A 22,882-nucleotide genomic window follows, 5' to 3' on the forward strand; every position below is an offset into this window, starting at 1 on the left:
ATAGCAAATGCACCAACTGAGACTTGAGCAAGTCCTCAACAGCTGCAACTGGGCCTCTGCCACTCATTCGCCCTCCCTGTGTCTGCACAGCAGTAGCAAGACCACGCCCAGGCCACCACTGGACGGAGCCCCACCAAGACTGGCAGAGGGACCTCGAAGCTCCATCTACCTCCTTGATGCTCCAGGCCTTGCCCAGGCTCCCTGCTGCAGCACACCTGGACGACCTGAGCAGCCTCCCACCTCCTGCCCCGCTCTGTTCCAGTGCAATGACCACTGTGCCAGAGCCACGTGACCACAAGATAAGTCCAGCCAGGCCACACGCTTAGAGTGTGGGACACTCTAAGTCCAAGGGCCTTAATACAACCTACAATCCCCTACACCCTAACTTACATAAGCAGCCACCCCACCCCTCTCCAGTCCCTCCATCCCACATGCTAAGCTGTAGCCATGCTCCATTTTGGGGAGTTTCTGCAATGGTTTCACAAGCTTCCCCCATCTGGGGAGGTCTGCAAAGCACAGATGTGTCCACACAGCTGTTGGGAAGTGGGCCTCATTAGACACAGCTGTCTCGACTCAGCCTGAGCTATATGGCTCTTACCAGAATGTAAACTGACTTTATTTACTGTCAAGTAATGTAGACAAAAAATATTCTGGACCCTAAATCTGTTCCTAACCACCACAATTAGGGGGGTTTGCTTTCTCCTTTATTTCTTCTGTACTTATTTCTCTTGATTTTTTTTCAACAAATATACATAATTTTAAATACATTTTTCTGATAATAAAACTGACAGAATGGATAATCCTCTGAGTATATCAGCCCTATTCTGCCAATATCATCAAAAAACCTTTTAGCTCCTTATGTACTATTTCCCAAGCATGTGTGACTGCAGTCCTGGGAGAAACGGAAGGTCTCGCGCCCCGTGGGGACTCTGTCCTGCCCCGCCCAGCCCTGGAAAATGGGCAACAGTTATGAAAAGACTATAAAAAGCAGTCTCTGGGTTTTCAAACAGAATAGTAAAAACTGAATTTGTATTTTTAAATGGCCAAATAAATCAGCCAGAAGAAGGTGAATATGTTTTAAGGCAAAATCAGGTCACCTGAGGGCAGCACACTCAGGAGGGGGCGCCAAGCCCGACTCCGGCCTCCCGCATGGTGGCTGGTGTGGCCACGTGGACACCCCGCACGCACTGCCAGCCCTCCACGAGGAGAGAAGGGCCTCATTTCCCATACTTAAGGAATTTACCAAAAAGTTCAGCAAATGGCTTGTTAGGCCAGGAGGTATTAGGCTTCAGCACACAGGGGCTGAGCCCTCAGCACAAAGCACCTCTGCCTAGCTCACACGTGCACACCCACACCTCACACGTGCACACCCACACCGCCTCACCTCACACACGCACACCCTCACATGCATACACCCCCACACCCTCCCACACCACTTCACACACCTCCTCACCTCACACACACACACCCACACACGCACACACCCCCACAAACCAATATCTCAAACACACCTCCTCACCTCACACACACCTTCCCACACGCACACCTTCACACACACACACCTCACACATGCATACCCTCATACACACCAATACCTCACACACTCACCTTGCACATGCACACCCTCACATGCACCCACACATCACACCACCTCAAACATCTCCTCACCTCACACACGCACACCCTCACACATGCACACCTCACACACACCCTCACCTCAAATATACATCTTCACCTCACACACACACACCTCCTCACCTCACACACACCTCCTCACACACACACACCTCCTCACCTCACACACACACACACGCACACCCACCCACAAACCAATATCTCAAACACACCTCCTCACCTCACACACACCTCCTCACCTCACACACACACCCACACACGCACACACCCCCACAAACCAATATCTCAAACACACCTCCTCACCTCACACACACCTTCCCACACGCACACCTTCACACACGCATACCCTCATACACACCAATACCTCACACACTCACCTTGCACATGCACACCCTCACATGCACCCACACATCACACCACCTCAAACATCTCCTCACCTCACACGCATGCACACCTCACACACACCCTCACCTCAAATATACATCTTCACCTCACACACACACACACCTCCTCACCTCACACACACACACCTCCTCACCTCACACACACACACACACCCCAGCACCGTCACCTCCCCAGTGCACACACCGCCCCGTGGCACCGGCTCTGCTCCGCGGAAAGCCCTGCTGAAGGTGGAGGCCCCGCCCGGATCAGACCACGTGGGAAGGACCCGCAGCAAATACAGACAGAAAACCCGCAGGTCTGAACATACTGCAAAGAGGTCTACACAACTGCGGAAGCGTTTGACACTCACTGAGCAAATACAACACAGGAAAACCAACGCTGGGCAGGGACAGCGGCCGATGACCACAGTGTCCCACACGGCTTCTCCGGGAGGGGCCCCGCACAGCCCCCGCGAGGGACGCAGGACACGGGCCCCACGAGGACACCGGGCTGCGGGACAAGGACGGCGGCAGGGGGACGCCGAGAAGCGGGGCTAGTCCTTAACTTCCAAAGAGGGAACCAAGTTTGAACTGAAAACTCGTAGCAGCAACAAAATCATGTTTTGGAGATAAACAGTAAGACTCCCCTAGGGAAGAGGGAGGCCTGGGGGAAGTCCGTACCTGCACGTGGGCGCTTCCTTTGGAGCGACAGAATGTCCTGGAACTAGGGGAGGGGGCACAACACTGTGGAGGCACTAAATGCCACTCGGTCGTTTGCTTTAAAATGGTTACTTTTATGCTATGAGAATTTTTTTTTTTTTTGCGTGGGCAGGCCTCGGGAATCGAACCCAGGTCTCCAGCTCCGCAGAAAAAAGAAGAAACAGTTCAGAGACATGTAAGGTTTGCCTCTGAGAAGCAAGAACTGCACACACATCTCAGACGCCAGGTCGTTCCCTCCGTGTCACCCCGTCAGGTGTGCACTCCTCCCCTGGCTTCCAAGGGCTCCCCCAGCTATAACTAGCAGCACCCCCACCCCGGGCGACCCTCACCCTCATCCACCCTCAGGTCTCCTCTCAGGCCCCACCCCGTATACCCCAGCCCCACACTGCCCTCCTCCCCGAGCTAGAGCTCCCCACCCATGGGGCCCTCGGGGCACTGCCTAATAATGCACAGGACTCCTTTCTATCATCTTTTACAAGCACTGAGCCTTAAGATTTGCAGTTTGGTTATCACATTTCCTAGAAAAACGATCAGAGCCACTTAAATCACACAGGTTACATTTCTATTAATGGGATGGCCCTGGACACTCAGCCTGGACCTGAGGGGACTTCACTCATCAAGGTAGAAATCCTGTGGGAGTTGAGGTATTTTTGCTTTTTTATTTTATTTTTTAGGTATGTATGTATGCACATCTGCATGTTTGCTCTCTGCTTTTTGAAAGCTACTACTTATTGCTCAACTCCATAGCGTTTTGGCCAGATATAGTACCCTTTCATTCAATGTAAATATACAATAGTAGGTACCAAAAGTTTTAGAAAAAGGACATAGAAGGAATTCCTAAAATATTTTTAAAAATCATGTCCATTTCTTGATTTTCTTATTTCTGCAAATTAAGAAACTAAGGCTATGCTTCCATTGCAGTAGCACAGCCTATTGGTCAGCACACTTGGCACGGGCTGAGCCAGCTGTGGAATACTGCGCTCTGTTCTGGGTTGTATAATTTTGAGGGAGTTGATTAAACACAAAAAGGTGTCCAAAGGAACGTACTGGAACGGTGCTGGGTTGGAAACAGCTTCTCTCAGCCTTCACCTCACACCACTACCTGCAACTTAAGATCTCTCTCAAGTACTCCAGAAAAGTCATGTTCTTTTAATCCAATCTTGTGGAGGCAGACCCATGGTTAGGTGGGAATGCTTGATTAGGTTGCTTTCCTGGAGAGGTGACCCACCCAACACAAGGTGAGTCTTAACCCACTTACTACAGCCCTTTAAGAGGGAGATGTTCTGGAGAAAGCACAGACAACTTGCTGACAGAAAATACCCAGGGAGATGCTAAGCCAAGAGATGAAATCAAGTTTACCCCAAGTAGCCAAAAGAGGACCCACAGACACTTAGAGAAAGAAAAACAACCCAGGAGAGAAAGACCCATAGGGGCTGAGGCAGCCATTCAGAAACCATCCCAGGAGAGAAGGGCCAGCAGACATCACCATGTGCCTTCCCATGTGACAGAGAAACCCCATATGTGATCGACTTCTCTTAAGTGAAGGTATCCTCTTGTTGATGCTTTAATTTGGACATTTTCATGACCTTAGAACCATAAATTTGTAACCTAATAAATCCCCTTTGTAAAAGCCAATCCATTTCTGGTATAATTGCATCTCGGCAACTTTAGCAAACCGAGACAGGGTCCTAACATTTCCTGTTTTGAGGGTGCACTGCAATCACAGTCAGGAGTCCCAGGCACCATCTGGTAGCATTCCTAGCTTCCTGAATGTCAGCAATGACACAGTAAACAAATGCATGTCCCCTGATGACAGGGAAGTTCACTTCACCCTCTTCTTGCCCACCCCAAATCCAGTACTGAACTGAGTAAGAATAGACATATCTGCACCAACCCCCAAGCAAGCAATGTGCATTAATGCCACTTCATAAGTAGCTAAGTCAGGAGAGACTATCTCAACTCACGGCAGGATACGGAGGAAGATTCCTACTCAAAACTCCACTCCGTTCAGCAGAACAAGGGTCTCGGAAGCCTCCCTTTCTTTGCCAACAGAGTAACTATAGGAAACTGCTTCCCACAGAGAGCCAAAATTATTGTTAGCATCCACAAACCAGCACATTAAATGCCCTCAGCATGTGAGATGCTAGGTTCATTATTTACTTGCTTTACCTGTAAGACACAAAAGGTTTCAAGCTGCGTTTACATTTATAATCTTCCTTTGATTCCTTAGTAGACAGAGAAATTGACTACTGGGTTTGCGGCAGCACTACCTGTATTTAGCCACAGTGGGGCGCAAGTGTTTAGCTTCCTGGTCAGCCATACCAGGGGTATTATTACATCAAGGAGCAAAATGAAAATCGGTTTCCACAAAACTCGGGCAAAATGAAATTCATTTCCACATCTCAGGCAACGACTGAAAAACCTGCGATCCCCTTACTGAGATTTGATTCAGTTCCTTCCCACACCAGCCAGGCTTGTGGCTTTCCTCTCACTGAAAGGGGGACCCAAAGAAAAACAATTCAATTGCACAAAGCAAGGGTGAAGAATATTTCAGTGTACGCACCAGGAATACCAATGAAGAAAACTTTGTAAGTGTGCTGATTCCATAAGAAAAGCCAAGAACTAGCGGGGAATTTACTAGAAAGAGGCTGGCTGCTGCCAAGTGTGCCAAAGGTTAGTTTTTGCATAATGCTTGAGATCCCAACTTAGAATTTCACGGGCTGCACACACACGGCTTCTAGAAAGAAGCAAGTGATTTTCTTCCCTCGGTTCAAGGTCAGATGGCGTCTTCCTCAATGTTAATTTACAGTCAGAGAGAGGGCAGATGAAATAAAGAAGGTGCCACAAACAGCATGGCCCTGCCACTCAGAAGACTACATAAACACTCCTGTTTTAACAAACTGGGGTTTAAAAAGCATATTCTCTGAGTCAGAAAAAAATCATTAAACCTCAGTATGAGGCCAAAGGCACTGCAGACCTCAAGATGTTGGGTAATTTTGCATGAAATCATCCCAGACAGTGTAACCTTCACATCTCCCCTCATTCACTCATTCCATTCATTACATTTTGTTTAAGGGTTTACTCTGGACAGGTTTCAGAGCAGGGACCAGTATAAGACAAATAAAAAGGCCCAGTCCTTGCCTTCAGGAAGATGGAAAAACAGAAGCAGGCAATTCCAACAAAATGTGAACCCCCTAGACTTGAGGCTATAAAGGAAGGGCACAGTCCCCTCAGTAGCAACCCTGAATCCAGAAAGAAAAGAGAGAGACAGAAAAAGAGATGGGGAGAGAAAGAGAGAAAATAAGTAATTCTTAAAATTCATTTAGGAAATGGGGCTGCTTTGATTGATTTAGGTGGCAAAAGACAACCACACTTTTGTGTCCTCTCAGCCTTAAACCTGGGATAAAGTTACAAGGACTAAAGGAGCTCACACTCTACCTGTAAGGTGCTTACAACATGGATGGACATAGCGCTTCGCACATTAGCTTTTTAAATTGTTATGAAAGGTATATAAGGCAGCCAGGGTGTATGAAGAAGAAATGATATGTTTAGTGGTAAATTAAGGAAAAAACTAGCAATTTAGGAGTATAGCTCCTTACTTAAATTTGTGTGTGTGTGTATATATATATACACACATATATATACATAAATATATGCATACACATATATTATATAAGTCTATACACACATACACATACTCACTAATATTAAGAGTATGTGATTGAGAGTAAAAAGATTTGGGTTCAAGTCCTGTCCGAGCCATTTAACCTGGCACACCAACTGTGAACAAGCTTCTTGAGATTCCCCGGAGCTCTGACCTCCTTGTCTACAGAGGAAGGCAACAGAGCTGAGGAAAACACCGTCAACCCGAGGCTATGCAAACAACAGAGAAGTGAAAACAAGTTGTCAGAGAAACTTTAGGAGCTCACGGGTAATTATCCCTTTCCTCAAAAAATTTCAAAATGTTAAAGAAACAGTAACATGTAGGTACATAAAACCATAAGAATTCCATTAGGGTCAAAGCCACAGGGGTCTCTAAAGTAAATCAGAAAAGACATCCACCTCCAAGTTTTGACCTCATTTGATCCTTTGACAAACTTCTCCAGAGCATGCATACCTCAGAGAAGAAAAAGGAAGCCTCAGGACTCCATAAATAACAAATATGCACAGAAGAGAAGCCTTGCACTTAGTGTTCTGGAATGCACTCTGCTGTTTTTAAGCCAGTTAGCTAAATGAGCTAATGAACATGCCCTGTTTGAGCTTAGTGGTTTCCTACTTGATTTGTCTGACCTCTTGATACACTGAGGATGTGAAACCTCTAGCTATCACACCTGCTAAGACTGTTTGCACAGACTGCTCTCTAATTTTGTTTTGATCATGCTCATAAACAAGTTTTTACTTTTTAGGAGTTCAAATCTATCACACATACTCTCATCACCTTCAAGAAACAAATCAAAGCACAACCAAACCAGAAAGCGGAGTACAATACTGACTGCTTAGTCCAAAATCCTAGACAGTTAGCAAAGCCCTCTGAGCTCCACAAGGCAACCGGGAGAGGCTACAGCACTATGTATTTATAGTATACTGTATGTACTTTACTGTCATAGACTACTCCATACCATATATAGTGTAGTAGGCATCCATTAAAGTTCACAACTCTGTGTTCTATAATTATACAACCTTATGGGTGAGGAAACTGGGGTCTCTGATGGATTAGGTAACCTGCTGACAGTATTCTTGATCAGCATAGCCTTAAACTACCCTTCCCAGCATTAGAGGCCTCAAAAGAAGAAATCCTAATTTATTCAAGTACCTTTGTTATATTGCAACCAAACAGGAAAACCTTCACTCTACCACTGTACCATATATTACGCTAAATTCACACCTGCAAAATACTGAATCATTTAAATATGGCATCCCTTGGACCCATTCCTGTGTGGTGGCCCTATTTTTAATTCTCCCTAAGGGATATCCATGGGTCTTCCTCTCTTAATCGCCTTTCCTTGGTTGGGGGGTGGGGGGCGCACACACAATTTCAAGTGATAAGAAAATACCAGCTAGGATACGATAAAAGGCGTTTTAGTAGGGGAAACAGTGCTTACAAATGTGTTCACTCAGCCACGGCTTTCTGGTTTTTATCTCCTCAGATGACATTAACTCTGGTGTTTTTGAGGTTATTTAGGCCTAATTCTCCTGCTCCAGAAATGAGGAGATAGGCCAGGAAAGGAAATCCACACCCCAATACCCGCCATCGGGGGCATGGACCCGTCAACCCCTAGCCAATGCTGGGCTCCACTGGCAGAGAAAAGAGAAAGTGGGCATTTGCTCCCATCTTTTCAGAATATGTTTACACAAGAACACGTCTTGAAGTAATCAGTCAAATGTTTGGAAAAAAACCTTTTGAAATTTTGAACTGTCCTTCCCACAGCTTTCCAGGTATCCACCTTCCCACGATTCCTAGAAGCATTTGCAGATAAAATAACACAAAACAGAAGTTCAAAGCCTCAAGCTCGTGTGCTCGGCTGCAAACACACAACCAGCCAGGGTTATACTGGAGCCACGGATGGATGAGATTCACCGTGAATGCTGGGGTTACCAGGTCCACATGTGGGTTTAACTATGGCAAATCTTTCAAGAATTTATTAGGAACACGTACATACGAACACAGTTCAGCAAAATCATTTGTTGCTCCCCAGCAGCACCTCCTGCCTGCGTCCTCGCGGGTGGGATTATGAAGTTCTAACACTTAATCCTGCCTCCCTCTACCCGCCCAACTCCCACTCAAGTGGGCCAGGAAGAATGTAGAAATTGTGTCGGCTGTTCTATTTTAGTAGAACGCTATTTTAGTGGAGATGCTTCCAGAATGGAGGGACAGATGACCAGGTAAAATGATGAGCCAGATGAATTCAGTGTGTTTCCATTATTTTCTCTAACCTCAGGACACAATGAACATAGTTATACTCAAATTTCAGGGCAGCACACGCCTGGAAGCCAAATGTAGATGACTCTGTTCCTTGCTCTGAACCAACTGTTCTGTCTCCCTCTTACCGCAAACTTAGAAGTGACAAGACCTAAAAAAGGTTGAGCAGGTGTAGCCAGGGCCGGTCACAACTCTTCAGCTGAACTTTGGTGTACAAAACCACCGAGCAGCTTGGAACATTCTCTACAAGCAATCTGGAGGAAATGTCAGGTATGTGTTGAATAGAATGATAAAAATGTGAATACAAAAATTCTTACATGTAATGGGGATTTTTTAGTATTTTGAAAACAAATGCTAGAAAGCCTTACCCCCCACTGAATCCTCTCGTTTAATGAGGAACCTGTTATACACGCGTGACAGGCACCTCATAGCTCGGAACTAACCACACTGTTTTTGACGTACTCAGCAGAGCGGGCTACCAGGGGTAGAAAATCATTAACTAAGTACAGTAAGGCTGCGCTCATTAATCCAAAGGCCAAACCTAGCCAGGGAAAAAATACAAGCACTTCTACCGTGGAAATCCAAGAGAGACTTCATCTTACACAGCAGGCCTTTATATGTGCTCCTTGGCCGCAATGCATTAAACAAGGAAGGTTTTTTAATGAGCTGAATCCCAACATTATAGAGCCACACTTGACTGCAAAACCTAGAAAGAAATGGCAAAGGCAGGGTTTCCCGATCCCATCCTTCTTATGAGTAATAACGTGAGAAAATAAAACCAAGATATTCAATGTAAAAGGGAAACGGAACAGGTTCGGGTTCCCTTTTGTTATTCATATTATGGAATCTGTCATTTTTAGTTTCAAATAGGAAGTGCTCAAGTAGCTGAGCTGCCTGTGAGGGTCACAGTGTGGGCAGCTGGGCGTGTAAATTCCCATCCAGCCACATCAAAACCACTTGGGAGACAGGGTGATCTTCCACTTAAGTTTCCTGGGAGAAGAAAAATTTTACAACCACGCGCAACAAGGGGTGCTAACGAAAGCAAAATGAACCAGATGTCATTCTGAACCTTTGTGCAGCCAAATAAACCAAATGTCTAACTAAAACATAGTGCTGACCAATGGAATGGCCTGCAAAGACAGGAAAGTCCTCCAGCCACGTGATGACAGCCACTAGTCTAGTGCAATGGAGGACCTGAATTTCACTTTTTATTTCATCTTAATTCATTGTCAGTAGCCACATGCAGCCATGCATGCCCTTATGGACCTGCACAACTTGAATACACGGAGAGCAATAGTGGAAGTCAAGAATACAAGGTTTTATGGCCAGAGAAAATCACAAGAGCATCAGTAGGTATCAGCAGAGAAAAAGTTTACACAAGGAGCAAGAAGTAATTGTTCACCCAGCAAGGGAAGGGGACTGAAAGGCCAACACCCCCTGGTCAGTAGATATTGGGGTGGCAGAGCTACAGGAGCAGGCATCGCACTGGGGCTGGGGTGGAGCTGAGCTGTGACCAGGAGGGCCAATACCCTCATGGGCTGACATCTTTAAGAGGAAGGACAACACCCTGGGTAAATAAGCTGATTTTAGATTCTGATAGGTGCTGCACAGAAGCCTTTTGTAAAGGGTAACTGATGAAGCAATTGAGGAGAACACTGCATCTCGAATTTTCAGAGCAAGACTGAGACACTGTCAAGGCTCAAAGGCAACAGTGTGTAAAGTAGAGGGGCTGGAACTCGCTGGGTGTTTGGGGGGCAGAGTATGCTGGTGTCCACAGGGCAGCCACAAACTGCTATCAGTGCTCCAAATGCGGCTGGCCCAAACTGAGATGTGCATGACAACCATGCACCGGATTTTGAAGACTCTGTGTAAAAAGAAATACGTAATCTTTATTCATATTCATTGCATGTTGAAATCATATTTTTGATGTAATGGGTTAAATAAAATATTAAAGTTAATTTCCCCTGTTTTTTACTTTTCCCTATGACTACTAGAAAGTCACAGATGCACATGTGATGCAGGGTTGTAGCTCACACTGCTTTTATGGGTGGCACCAGGCTTGACAAAGACACAGAGTGGGGGTGCCGGGGGGCTGGGCAAGGGCTTGGGGGCAGGTCCTACGGGAGCTTAGCACCATGGTGGTCTAAATGTAATGGGTCATTAGGGAATGACATGATCTGCTTTCTACTTTGGAGAGATCGTTCTGGCTGCTCCATGGAGAAAGGACTGGGGGTGGGGGAGGGAGGGAAGCAGAAGGTCTAGACAAGAGATGACAGTGGCTATGCTGGCAAGAACTGGTGGGACTGTGGAAATTTACACATACACACTCACTCATTCACATTCACACACACACACCTTTTCTGATGGGGGCAGGATAATGCCTTAGGTAAGAGCCCAGACTTCTGATCATGTTGCCTGGATCTGAATCCTAGGCTCACCACTTAGGAAGTTTTTGACCATATGATGATGATGATTGGATGAGGGATATATGGGAAAAGGGTAAATCAATCAGGCTTCTCACTGAGAAACTGGGTAAAAGCTGGTCTATTTAAGGATGTCTGGCAAGGCTTTGGGGAGGGAGCAATTTGGGAAAGAATTAAGTAGTTCACCTTTGGTCATGTTACGTTTGAGATTGAAATTGGGCAATCAAGTGGAAACATCCAATAGACAGAGGGTCTCTGAGTATGGACCGCACAGGAGAGAAGTCTAGGTTGACAACACAAATAAGAGACTCAGTCGAAAGACAACGCTTAAATCTTTGGGCTACATGGAAACGTCATCATGACAGAGTATAAAAGGAAAAACGGGGCTAGGGCAGAAACCTGGAGGCCGCAATAGGAGGACCGCTTAGAAGAAAAGTTTGTTTTCTGTGGAGTGAAGTACAGTGGCTGGATAGGGGTATAGAATTTTTAAGGGAATTTTAAAAGAGAAATGTTCTAAGGCCTGGTTTTATGCCATTGGGATGATCCAGCAGCAATCTGAAAAGTGAGTAAAGCAGAAAGAAAAAAAAGGGGGTTAATTGCATGATTAAGGTCGTTGAGAAGATAAGAAGATTCCCTGAGGTGGGCGTGGAGGGGCTCAGACAAGAAGAGGTGTTGCCTCACCTGTTACAGGTGAGAACACAGAGGAAGCAGGTGAGGAAGCTGGTGAGGAGGAGGTGGAATCAGTGGTAGGAAGACAGGGTAGTCTGGGTGCTTCCAAGTCAGTAGCTAAAAGGAGGGGGGAGAGACATGTGAGACACTGTTGGGAAACTCTTCCCTGAACTAGTAAAATTACTCTGAGGGTAGTAAGATTCCCCATGGCGTGAGGAGGACCGCCTGAGATGCCTGATCAGAAATGTGCTGTGCATCCAGTCAGCACAGTTTGGGAATCTCCAGGAGAATGCGTTGAACCAGGTGTGACAGATTAACGAGGGCTGGGTCTCACTGGGACATACAGTGGAATCACAGAAGGCCAAGGGAGCTCAGTTGTTTCCAGAGCGACGTGGGCTCTGGCTGTGAAAGGACTTCAAGGGAGAGAATGGGGAAGGTGATGGGCAGTGAGAAATGGTAGGGTCCACAGATTTGCAGAACTCATCATTTGGAAGTGAGCCTCAAGTTAGAAGGTTGGGAATAGAAGGTCACGTTGTGGGAGGCTTCAAGTCAAGACTCTGAAGTTCATGACAAGAGCTAAAGAGGGTCTCTAAATGAGGTGGAGAGAAGTCCTTAGGGCTAAAGAGGTATAGAACTGAGGTTCGAGCTGCTGGGTGGATCATCCAAGGTCTCCACAAACCAGGGGCATAGACATGCGGCAGAGGTACATCAGGGAATGAGGTCCAGGGGCCAGGAGCCGGGCAAAGGATGGCCACAAGGAGCAGAAGGGTGGCATGGTGATGTGACAAACCTCAAGAAGAGCTAAGGTTTTAAAAGAGGAAAAGACGGGTTCACTGCAGATGGCAGTAGGGAAAAATAATTCCTTAAAGAGGCTGGAAGGGAAGCAGTGTCCTCAAAGAGTACCAAGTTTTCATGGGAGCAAGAAGGTGATGATGGAACATTCAGAGGAGATAGAGGACGTGGGTGAACCAGGTGACAGGCCCAGGGAAGATATAACCAGTCTCTGTCATGGGTGGGCATCATCTTAAAACTGGGTTGGTGGCATGCTCCATAAACAATCAGTCCATATGACCTCAAACAACGGACCCTCAACGTGCCTCGTTCAAGTATTTCAAGTCTCTTAAAAAAAAAAAAGCGAGCTGGAGGTATGTAAGAACAATCAACTCTGGAGCTCTCTCAGTTCTGCTTTGGACACTTGTCAGAACTGCAGACGGCCATCTCTGTCATCAGCTCCTTGGCATGGTCCAACATCTCCCACTGCAGCCAGAAAGCAGGACCGCAGCTTCAAATCAAAGCCAGCCACCCCCAGAGGGCGACAGCACACAGCTCCCAACGCCAGGCCAGGGACAAGTGACAGCTCAGAACTGAAGCTGCACAGGTCGCAATTTTTCTCAAGTGAAAACACTTAGCTCATTTTTGAAGGTGAAATAGTACCATCCAAATATAGAAAAGACCTGTGCATGTGGAGGTACAGAGAAAGGTTTCAAAGGCTTTACACAAAACTGGGCAAGTGGCTCACCCCTGGGGACAACAAGACGGGGGATTGGGGTGGGGGAGGCAACAGAAAAGAAGTGGGCGCTTTCACCTCTTGGCCGATGTGCTATGTTGAGTATTCTTCAAGAATGCAATCAAGTATTACTTGTGTAATTTAAAAATACATTACAAATTAGAAGATAAAATATATAGAAAACAATCACGGAACAAGGTAACACAAACCACTACAGAGAGACCCTCAGAAAAGGCAACATTCAGAAGAGTTCTAAAATCCATCTCATCAAATTCTACATCTTGCCCCTGAAGAAAATAAGGCCCCCCAAAGATTAAGCTATTTGTTCAAATAATGAAGCCAAACTAAAATTAACATCCAGTGCGCATCTGATATCCTGATACATGGGAATTCTATGTTTCATCTTCTGTTGAAATGGTAGTATGTCATATGTTTTATCATCAATTCTCTACTCAAATATCATTCCAACCTCTTCTCTCCCTTCCACTTACCCCTCCCCACCAAACAGATGGTGGGGGGGGGGGAACTGCACCTGAAACAGCATGACTTCCTCCAGTTAAATTCAATTTTAACAAATATCTATCTAGAACCAATTACATGGAAAACATCATAATCACCCGATTAGTGAGTATAATAAGCTCTAAAAACCTACTCCTTATTTTGGACTTACTCACAGCCTATTAAACAAGATAAGCAGAATATGGTAACAGAAGAAAAACTATTGCATCTGTCAGACTAAAGAAAAACGTTCCAGAGATGAAGGTGGAAAGGCCATGATTCAAGGGGCATTCATTTATTGAGTTCTCACTATGGGCTGGTCTAAGAGTATTTTATGCTGTTATCTCATTCCATCCTCCCCAAACCCAATGCACTAAGTATAATTAACTTCGTTATTGAGGGAAAGAAAATATAGTTGGTCAAAGTGGCACAGCCAGCAAATAGCAGAGTCAGGATTCAAACTCAGGTTCTCCTAATCCACACTTTCTCTAAGTACAGCCCATGCCCAAAAACCGAAGACCCTCTCTTTACCTTCCTGATGTCCACCTCATTCCATGCTGTCTGGCCTCAAATGATTATGATGCTTTTATCTGGGGTGTCGAATTTGGCTGACAGCATAACACAGGCAAAAAAAAAAAAAAAAAAGATAGTTCAGGGCCCACGTCTCCCTGAAGAGAGCGAGTGAGGAAGGGAAATGGAGAACAGGTGGAGGATCAGATGCTGGCAAGAAAATTTCTTCATCACAAGATCAGCTGGTAGAGGGAAGGTCTTCAGGGATGCATTAAGGAAGTTTAAATCAGATAACCAGCTGGGTGATACAACTGCTAACGGTGGGCTGGGGAACAGAGATCCAGGTCTGATCTCTGTTCCCCAGCCCACCTGCTTACTGCAACCACCTGGGAAGCTTTTAAACAAAATCACCAAAGCCCAGGCCTACCCCAGAACAAGGAAATTAGAATCTCTGGGGTGAGCCCCAGATCATCGGGGCATGCAAGATTTTTCCAACCTCCCCCCAGGTAACTCTAACTCACAGCCAGAATTGTGCACTATCGGGCCAGACCAACAAGGAGGAGACTGAAACTGGGTACAAAAGGCCAGCATGGGATTGCAAACTGTCCGGCGTGGTCCAGCCAAGGTTAGCAGCATGCACTTGTAATAAGGCCACACAGCTTTGCTTGGCAGCATTCTTCTGCAATTTTCTGCAGCAAGAAGCAGAGTGGACACACCAGGGTCATCCAGGACAGCAGGTCAGTGTGTCAGGTGTAGAGTCTGGAGCAGGAGGAAAAGCACTGGGGCAGTGGCTGATGAAGTCTCGGCTGAGTCTAGAGATAAGTGAGGCCAGACTACAGCCGCCAGACTGGGAGAATTCAGGGCAGCCAGGACTGGGGGCAGGGAGGGATACCAGGATGACCTGGACCCTTTTTCAGCACACAGATGTATATAAGTGTCCACACCTTACCTCAACTTCCCCTCCTTGTTCTGGGAAAGGCAAGAAGGCAACCGGAACATTTAAGAAGGTTCTGCCCCATCCCCCATCCCCAGGTGTGTCCACTGAAAATCACTGAGACAAAGGGCTAGACGAAAACAGCGAGGAAAAGGAATCACAGGGAAGATGGCAGGATTTCAGAACACAGAGGCAAAGCAATTCAATGGAGAGCCGCGTGGCTTAGCATAAAGAGAAATCAGTGCTACTGGGGTCACTTCTGTGAGAAATGAACAAGCCAATGTACTCAAAAGCGGACATCAAAGGCCCTTAGGATGACGCAGGGGCCCAGGCAGAGGTGACAGCCGAGCAGCGGATGCAGAAGTGCATCCAGAGAGGTGGTGGGTGGCCGGGCTAGGGGCGGAAGGAAGAGACTGAGCTGAGGTCGTGGTCGTCAGGTTGGGGACAAAGCTGAGCTGGAATCAGCATGGGGGTGGGGGAGCACACCAGCCGGGAGTGCAGGAAGAGCCCCCCACACAAACACACACGACAGAGCCATGGCCTCCAGTGACAATTACTCTAGGTGGGAGGGGCAGCAACTTCCTCCATTAGAAAATGAAGAAATCAGACAGGTTTTTCCTTCAGCTCCAACTGTTTACGGCCCCATGAGAATTTTAGGAAATTTTCAGATTTTGTGCAAAAGAGTGTTGATAAAAAAAGAACACAGAGGAACACAAGATCCCAGAGCTATGAACAGGTCTCAAATTTCTAACAATACACAAATTGTTACTTTAACACATCACAGGCAAAGCAGAATTTCTAGTTATGCTAGTAAACGACAAGAAAAAAAATGAAAAGCCACGTTTGCTTCACCAATTCAGTTTTTGGCAATTTATCATTTTTTAGTCAGCACATTCTATGCCAACAGCATGCTGCTAACACACATCCTGGGCACCTGAAAAGCAGCAATTCATTTGCATGTAATTAAATGAATCAAGCAGTGTAGAACACTAGATGCATATTGACAGCCCTGTGTTCTGAACAAATCTGTATGTTCACTAACAGCAGATGTGAATTACGAGTCATAAAGTTTTGGTTTATTGGAATGTTTTTGAAATTCTTGCTGAGCCAAAGGGCTATTTCATGAATGGCAGGGGAAGTAAAGTGAACTAGTTAATTAGGGGGTTGTGCAGCCCCAAGCCTCAAGCACATTCCTTCTGCTAGGGTGTCATTCACTGGAGCCTCTAAGTTTGGAGCAGCTGTTTTAAAACATGAGAAAAGCACCTTAATAAAGGAGAGGCTGTTGCCAGGGTTAGGAGAGAAAAGGCTTCTCCTGACAGCACTGAACGAGAAAGAGGGACACATTCTGTGATGTGTCACAGACACTTGAAGCCAGGAAGCACTCTGACATCGACCCCAACAATCCTAGGGAGACACATTCAGGAGGAACTGTAAAGCAATGAGCATGATTTTTCATAATTACAGACCAGTCTTATTAGCTTGTAATTTTACCATTTATACTGCAATATGGCTTGAGAAATGGCTGACTGCTTCCCTTTAAATAAAGATTGCTGTCCAGGAGCTATGTGGCCGACATCCAAACGCAAAAAATGTGCTTAAACCAAATTGGAACAGGATAAACGATAAATTGATTGCATATTATTTTGAACATAAATTATTTTAGATGGTAATAAGGATGGCTGCTTTTCCTGCTCAAAGACAATCAGGCTTGAACATTTCCCTATATCCTCAATAATGTATGTGCTGATTTAAATTAGCATCTGGAGCCTGGATCTGAAATGTATGGGGGAGGGGGGGGAGGAATAAAGCACCCAGAAAAGGATGAGGCAGTTCTGCAAATGCTTCAGCCTAAGTTTTTTAATACTTAGCTCACTCCTCAAATATGTACTAAGCACTTGTTTTCTCTTAGATATTGGGGGCTGGGCACTGCTTCTTTCCCACTCCTGAAATTCCCTTTTAGATGGAGAGAACGCCAACCACCACAGGCATCCTAGCCCTCTGACTTCCCTCACTCTACCCCATGGCAAGAAGGAGCACCAGAGTGGTATGAGTTTGGGTATGGAACTGGCTCTGCCAGGCCAAGCCTCTTCCTCGCAGAGAGTTGTCCAAGGACAGGTACTTGTGAGGCAGCCCTGTCCCACTACTGCCACTGGCCAGGGCAGGCACAAGGACGTGCTGTCCCCTTAATTCCACGTCTGACATTACAAAGTCTATGGGCAAAGAGATATAAGCCACGCTCCCCTATATCAAGCTTTCACACTAATAGAGATGATGCTTCGTTCTTCACCTGCAAATTTTTTGTTTATTTCTCTACCGAGATGTATTTACTGGACCTCCATGTACTCCAAGTGCCTAGCACTGTACAAGGCAGAGAGATTCACAGGACAGGGGGAGCTCCAAATGTAGAGTGCATAAGACTCACTTGGAAAAGATATTTTTAAGTGCAAATTCTTGAGACCCACTCCAGTAAATTCTGATGATGCCACAGGTCTGGGTGGACTTAGAAACCTAGATCTGGGGCCAATGCCAATAAGCCTAAATCACCTTTGGGATAAAAATCCGGGGCAAATTCATGACTCTGTACCCCTGAGCTTAAAACAAAACCACATTTTAATAATAAATATGATTTTCAACTTCAGTAGAATGAAATGATTTTATGGTTGGTTGATTAAGTGACCCACAGAAAATCCTCACAAGACAAATACCTGATCAGACTGCAAGGGAGTACAATTCTGAGTGTATTGTCTAAACTGAGCATCTCAGCCCAAATAACTGGACAGGTCAGTTCGTCCATCAGGATGCCAGCCTAGGTCAAAGACCAGAGAGGAATCTGAAGATTCTTTAAACCAGGATTTCTCAACTTGGCTCTATATCAGAATCACCTGGGCAGTGTTCAAGCAACCATCTCCAGGCTGGACGCCATCCTAATTCCATCCAAATCTATGGGGGTGGTATTGCTTTTTAACTCCCCAGATGATTCCATTGTGCAGCCAAGACTGAGAATCTGTGTTCCAGGGCGATTGTTCAGCACAGCGTGCACGCCTGTCAAACAGCCATCCAACCAATCAATACCTTGCCACTCCTAGGGTCCCCAACCCCACAGCTGGCCAGCTCTAAGTGTAATCAAATTGTCTATAATGAAACTGCATCTGTCTGCACGTCCCCATCTCGCTCCACTTGAAGAAAATAAAAGGTTTCCTTATCCTACAGCCCTTCACATATTGCAAGGCAGACCAGGTTTTCCCTCAGTCTTGTCTTTTCAGTACACCACCAGCAAGTCCTCAAAGCCTGCAGATTCCCTCGTCACCCACCTTGGCAGCATTGAAGGCCTGTCTTCCCTCAGCCACCACTCAGACTGCCTTCAATCCAGTCGGGTGAAATACCAATGAGGTCGAGAATCAGAAAAGGAAGTAATTCAAATGCAATCCAAGGTACAAGAATAGTCCATCCTTTGCAAAGCTTCTATTTTCTTTTAATGTAATCCAAGTATGCACTCACTCTTCTGTAATAACTACATGTGGTCTTACAAAGCATCCTAATGTCCCCTCTTATACTTAAGAACTGTACGTAAAAACAAATTTATCCAAGTTAAATTTTATCAACACTTCTCAGACCTAAAATGTAAATTATCTTTTCCTTTATTCAATGGCTTGATGTTGTTCTTTAATTTATGAAGTTAGAGTGAATTAGTTCATGTCTATTTTATACACACACTTACAGGTTAGGTACTTGGGAGAGTTAATCCTAGATCAAAGCCTAAAACCTAACCCAAAATGGCTTTAGTGTTCACAGGACACCGAAGAAACACAGAAGATCTTCTACTAGGCTTCCTACAACCCTTGCCAGTGACAGAAATATGACAATGTCAGCCCAAAGTGCTTGCACATTTCCGAGACACAGGTCATGCTCCATCTTGGTACATTTTCCCAAGCCCTTCTGTGCCTAGGGTTCACGGTGACGGGTAGCAGAAAACAGAAGTACATTTTAATTTTGTTTTGTTTTGAACATTTTTTAAACATTTAAAAAGTTATTTAATGAATGGTAAGTCTGACTGCCAAGATCTCAACATAAAAATAAAAGGAGTCGAACTGACAAAGTCACTAGTCAGGCTGGGGACACCCCAAGCCCCACCGCCGTGGCCAACAGCCCAACCCCACCCTCCTCTTGATCTCTGCACAGCCTGACTCAGTTGATCATTCCTACCCTCCTTCCAGAAAATATGTCTGCACCTGGCTTCCACACTGGGTTCTCCTACATTGGCTCTTCTTTACATTCATTCCTTTGGCAATAACATCCAGTTTCATGATTCTAAATATTATCTGCTATATTGATGCCTGAAGTTCTCCTTCTCCCCAACTTCCACACCCATATGTCCAGCCGCCTACTCAATATCACCTCTAGGTCTCTAACAGGAATGTCAAATGTCCAAAACCAAATTCCCTCCAGAGCCCCACACCCACCCTCACCCACCACAAACCTACTCCCTTGCCTCTTTCCCATAACCTAATGCCAACTCCATTTTTCTAATAACTCAGACCAAATGGTGGTCATTTGCAACTCCTTTCTTTCTCTAATTTTTCCAAATGACACCCTTATATAGCAGTATTGGGGGGAAATGGGGAAGCACTGTGTATGATCAAATTATCTCTAAATTACTAAGCCTAAACTTACATTTCTCCTCAAAAACCCCTGATCCCCAACCCAAATTTATAACTAACCAATTTTGAGTGTTTTCCAAGAACCTGAAAAATATACACATTGTACTGTTTTTTTCTACCCTCTTAACAGGGTAAAAAGAATCACATCCCAAGATCTATTATGCCAAGACTGCACAAAAGGTGAAGTTAAGGCAAAACTTACTAATTTTGTATTCATATTCACAGAAGAAAGTACTTTCCATCTATCAACTCTTGGCTCACGTCCCAACTGCGCTGTTGTACAACACATTCAGGATGTACATTCTCTCCATTTAGGCAGCTATTAAACAGAACAACAAAAGTGCAAGTCACTTAGCACATTTAAATCTCCTAAAATCCTAATTCTTCTTTCTCAGTGAAGACCGTGTTTACAACCTCCTCCCCCACCAAGTTAGTGAAAATCCAGTATTTCTCAATAACTTCTAACCATTTATGACAAACCTTTAAATTCATTTTGAGAGGACTCCTGGGCTTTCCTTAGTATTTTATAATCCTGCACTAATGAGAAAAACACAAGATAACCCCCTATGTCTCCTAAATAAACTAGACTTCATAAAAAACCTGAATCTATGTATCTCCCCTAAGACAGCTTTCAAAAACCCCTACCATTAACTAGAAATGAATTCTCGTGGAAGCTCATGTACATTCCTAGGAGGTCATTCAAATCTGTGATTTCAGCAAACCTACTGTGCACCTAGAACAGAAAAGAGCTAAGATAACTATCAAGAGGTAACCAATGGAAAGACAAAGACTTTACTAATGAAATAGAATCACATTAAGACTGATCTGGGACTGAATTCTTCCATCCTGGTAGGAGAATAGTGACCTCCATTCCCAAAGATGCTCAGTTCCTAATCCCTGGAAGCGATGAGTATGTTAGGTATTTGTCAAAGAGGAAAAGAGGTCACAGATGGAATTAAGATGACTTTAAAACAGGGAGATTATTCTGGATTATCCACGGGGACACTATGAAGCCACAAGGGCTCTTAAAAGTGGAAGAGGGAGGCAGAAAAGGAGAACCAGAGAACGAGGTGTGACTCTGGAACAACGGTCAGGAACACTGCATAGTTGGCTTTGAATATGGAGGGAGAGGACAGCAGCCAAAGGGTGCAGATGTCTCCAAAAGCCAGATAGGGCAAGGAAACACATCCACCCCCAGAACCTCCAGAAGGAATGCAACGCTGCCGACACCTTGATTTCAGTCCAGTGAGCTGTGTCAGGCTTGTCTCCTACAGGACTGCAAGCTAATACCTTGGTGTTTTTTAAGCCACTAACTCTGTGGTAATTAGTTACAGCAGCCAGAGGAGAAGAGTAGAATCACCAAACCACCTTGTAAACTAGAGAACACCCATGTTCCTTTCTCCATATACCAGAATGACTTCTGCTAATCAATGTCAAGCGTGATGCAAAAAGCCTTTTTAAAACTCTCCCAATTGATTCGAAAAGAATAAACACCTAGGCGGGCATGGTGGCTCAGCAAGCAAGAATGCTTGCCTGCCACCGGAGGACCGGGTTCGATTCCTGATGCCTGCCCACGTAAAAAAAATAAACACCTTTACTCTACAAATGCTGCCCAACAGCAAAACTGTCACTAAAAGCAACACTCCAGCTCACCCAATAAATAAATAACAAATTTGCCCAAGTGTCAGAAACTTGTGAAAACACATTTTCTAATTCAGTTGATGAATTTCAGTTACGGAAGGGTCACTCAAAGGTTTGTATAAGAAAGGGGTAGCCCTAAAAGCTGAAAAATAGAGTCTTCTGCCATGTCTTTCCAGTGCATGTGTTCATATTTACAAGAGCAACCAAAAAGAAAAGAAAACAAAATAAGAGAAATATCTCCCTGCATTGCAAGCAAGCAAGCAAATATGATGCACTGGAGCATGAGGAAGCATCTCACAGAGAATGAAGAATAAAGCGTCCACACTAGAGTCAGTTAGGCCCAGGTTACAGCCCCAGCTCCGCTCCCTCCAGCTGGACTCTCAAGCAGGTAGACCACTTACTTCCCCATTCTCACAGTTGAACTTGTTTCCCCGCATCCATTCCCATCACCCCCCACTTCTATCACTTGCCACAAAAGTAGGTCTTGTCTTTAGTTGGATGATGCCTCCACCTTGCTTAGAGTCCATCAATGACAGCGTACTGCACCTTGATAAAGTCCAAATTGTTACCGTGTCCACAAGGCCCTAACAAGTCTGGCCTGCATCTCAGGCTCTGTCTTCCCACAGTCTCTAACCACCAACCACACTGACTTGCAGTTCCTCTAACCTTCAAGAGCTTTCTTGCTTCAGAAACCCCCAGCAGCTGTTCTCTGTGCCCTCCCCCTTCCTTTGGGCTCAGCTGAAGTGTCGCCTACTCACAGAGGTCTTTCCTGACATTTACTTTCCACCAAACAGAAAGTAAAACTCATCTTGGAAGTACTCAGAAAACCCTTTCTTTCAAAGTCTTTATTACAATTTGTTTACTTAAGGTCTGGCTGCCCAACCAAACTGTAGGCTCCTCAAAGGCAGGGACCCAGTGAGCTCCATCACCAGCCTACACCAATCAAGCAGGAAGCATATACTAGTCACTCAATACAGTGTGTTGACTAAATACATAACTCCAGAGGGTTCACCATCTCTCCTAGCTTTTGAAACTACATGGGGTTACAATATGAATATTCAAACATAAAAACTGCAATTACACTGGATTTTATCAGCCACCAACTAGTAGGCTAAAAAATTAAGACAAACAAGAACCATCATCCAAGTTCCTTCAGAAAAGTGATAGGACATGATTTTTGCACACAAATGCGGTTAATTCTCACTTTAGTTTACGCCCGAAAGTTGCTCAAATAAAAGCCAATGGACTTGCCATTTGATTAACAACTTTTAGACTTAGCATGTGAGTCAAGAAATAGAAGCTAAGCATTTCCCTACTAAATATACATGTTAACATAGTTTCTCATCAACAACTACAAACACCAATGAATTTACACAAGTTAATA

At 45.1% G+C, this 22,882-nt stretch overlaps 1 protein-coding gene across 5 annotated transcripts in view; it reads right to left on the reverse strand.

Annotated features, from left to right (window-relative positions):
• The window catches only part of NEDD4L (NEDD4 like E3 ubiquitin protein ligase), a 356,789-nt gene that overhangs the window by 271,328 nt on the left and 62,579 nt on the right, over positions 1-22,882 (reverse strand). For 2 of the 5 annotated variants that reach the window (XM_077135366.1, XM_077135364.1), the window contains exon 1: positions 20,060-20,083. The exons of 2 other annotated variants lie outside the window; for them this stretch is intronic. In XM_077135366.1, the coding sequence (XP_076991481.1) occupies positions 20,060-20,074 (15 nt within the window). In that variant the 5' untranslated portion in view covers positions 20,075-20,083. Of the gene's footprint in view, positions 1-20,059; positions 20,084-22,044; positions 22,094-22,882 lie in introns of those variants that run through there. One more of the 5 variants, XM_077135374.1, reaches the window with a different exon arrangement.

This window comes from Tamandua tetradactyla, chromosome 18 (assembly GCF_023851605.1).
Source record: "Tamandua tetradactyla isolate mTamTet1 chromosome 18, mTamTet1.pri, whole genome shotgun sequence".
Lineage (NCBI taxonomy): Eukaryota > Metazoa > Chordata > Mammalia > Pilosa > Myrmecophagidae > Tamandua > Tamandua tetradactyla.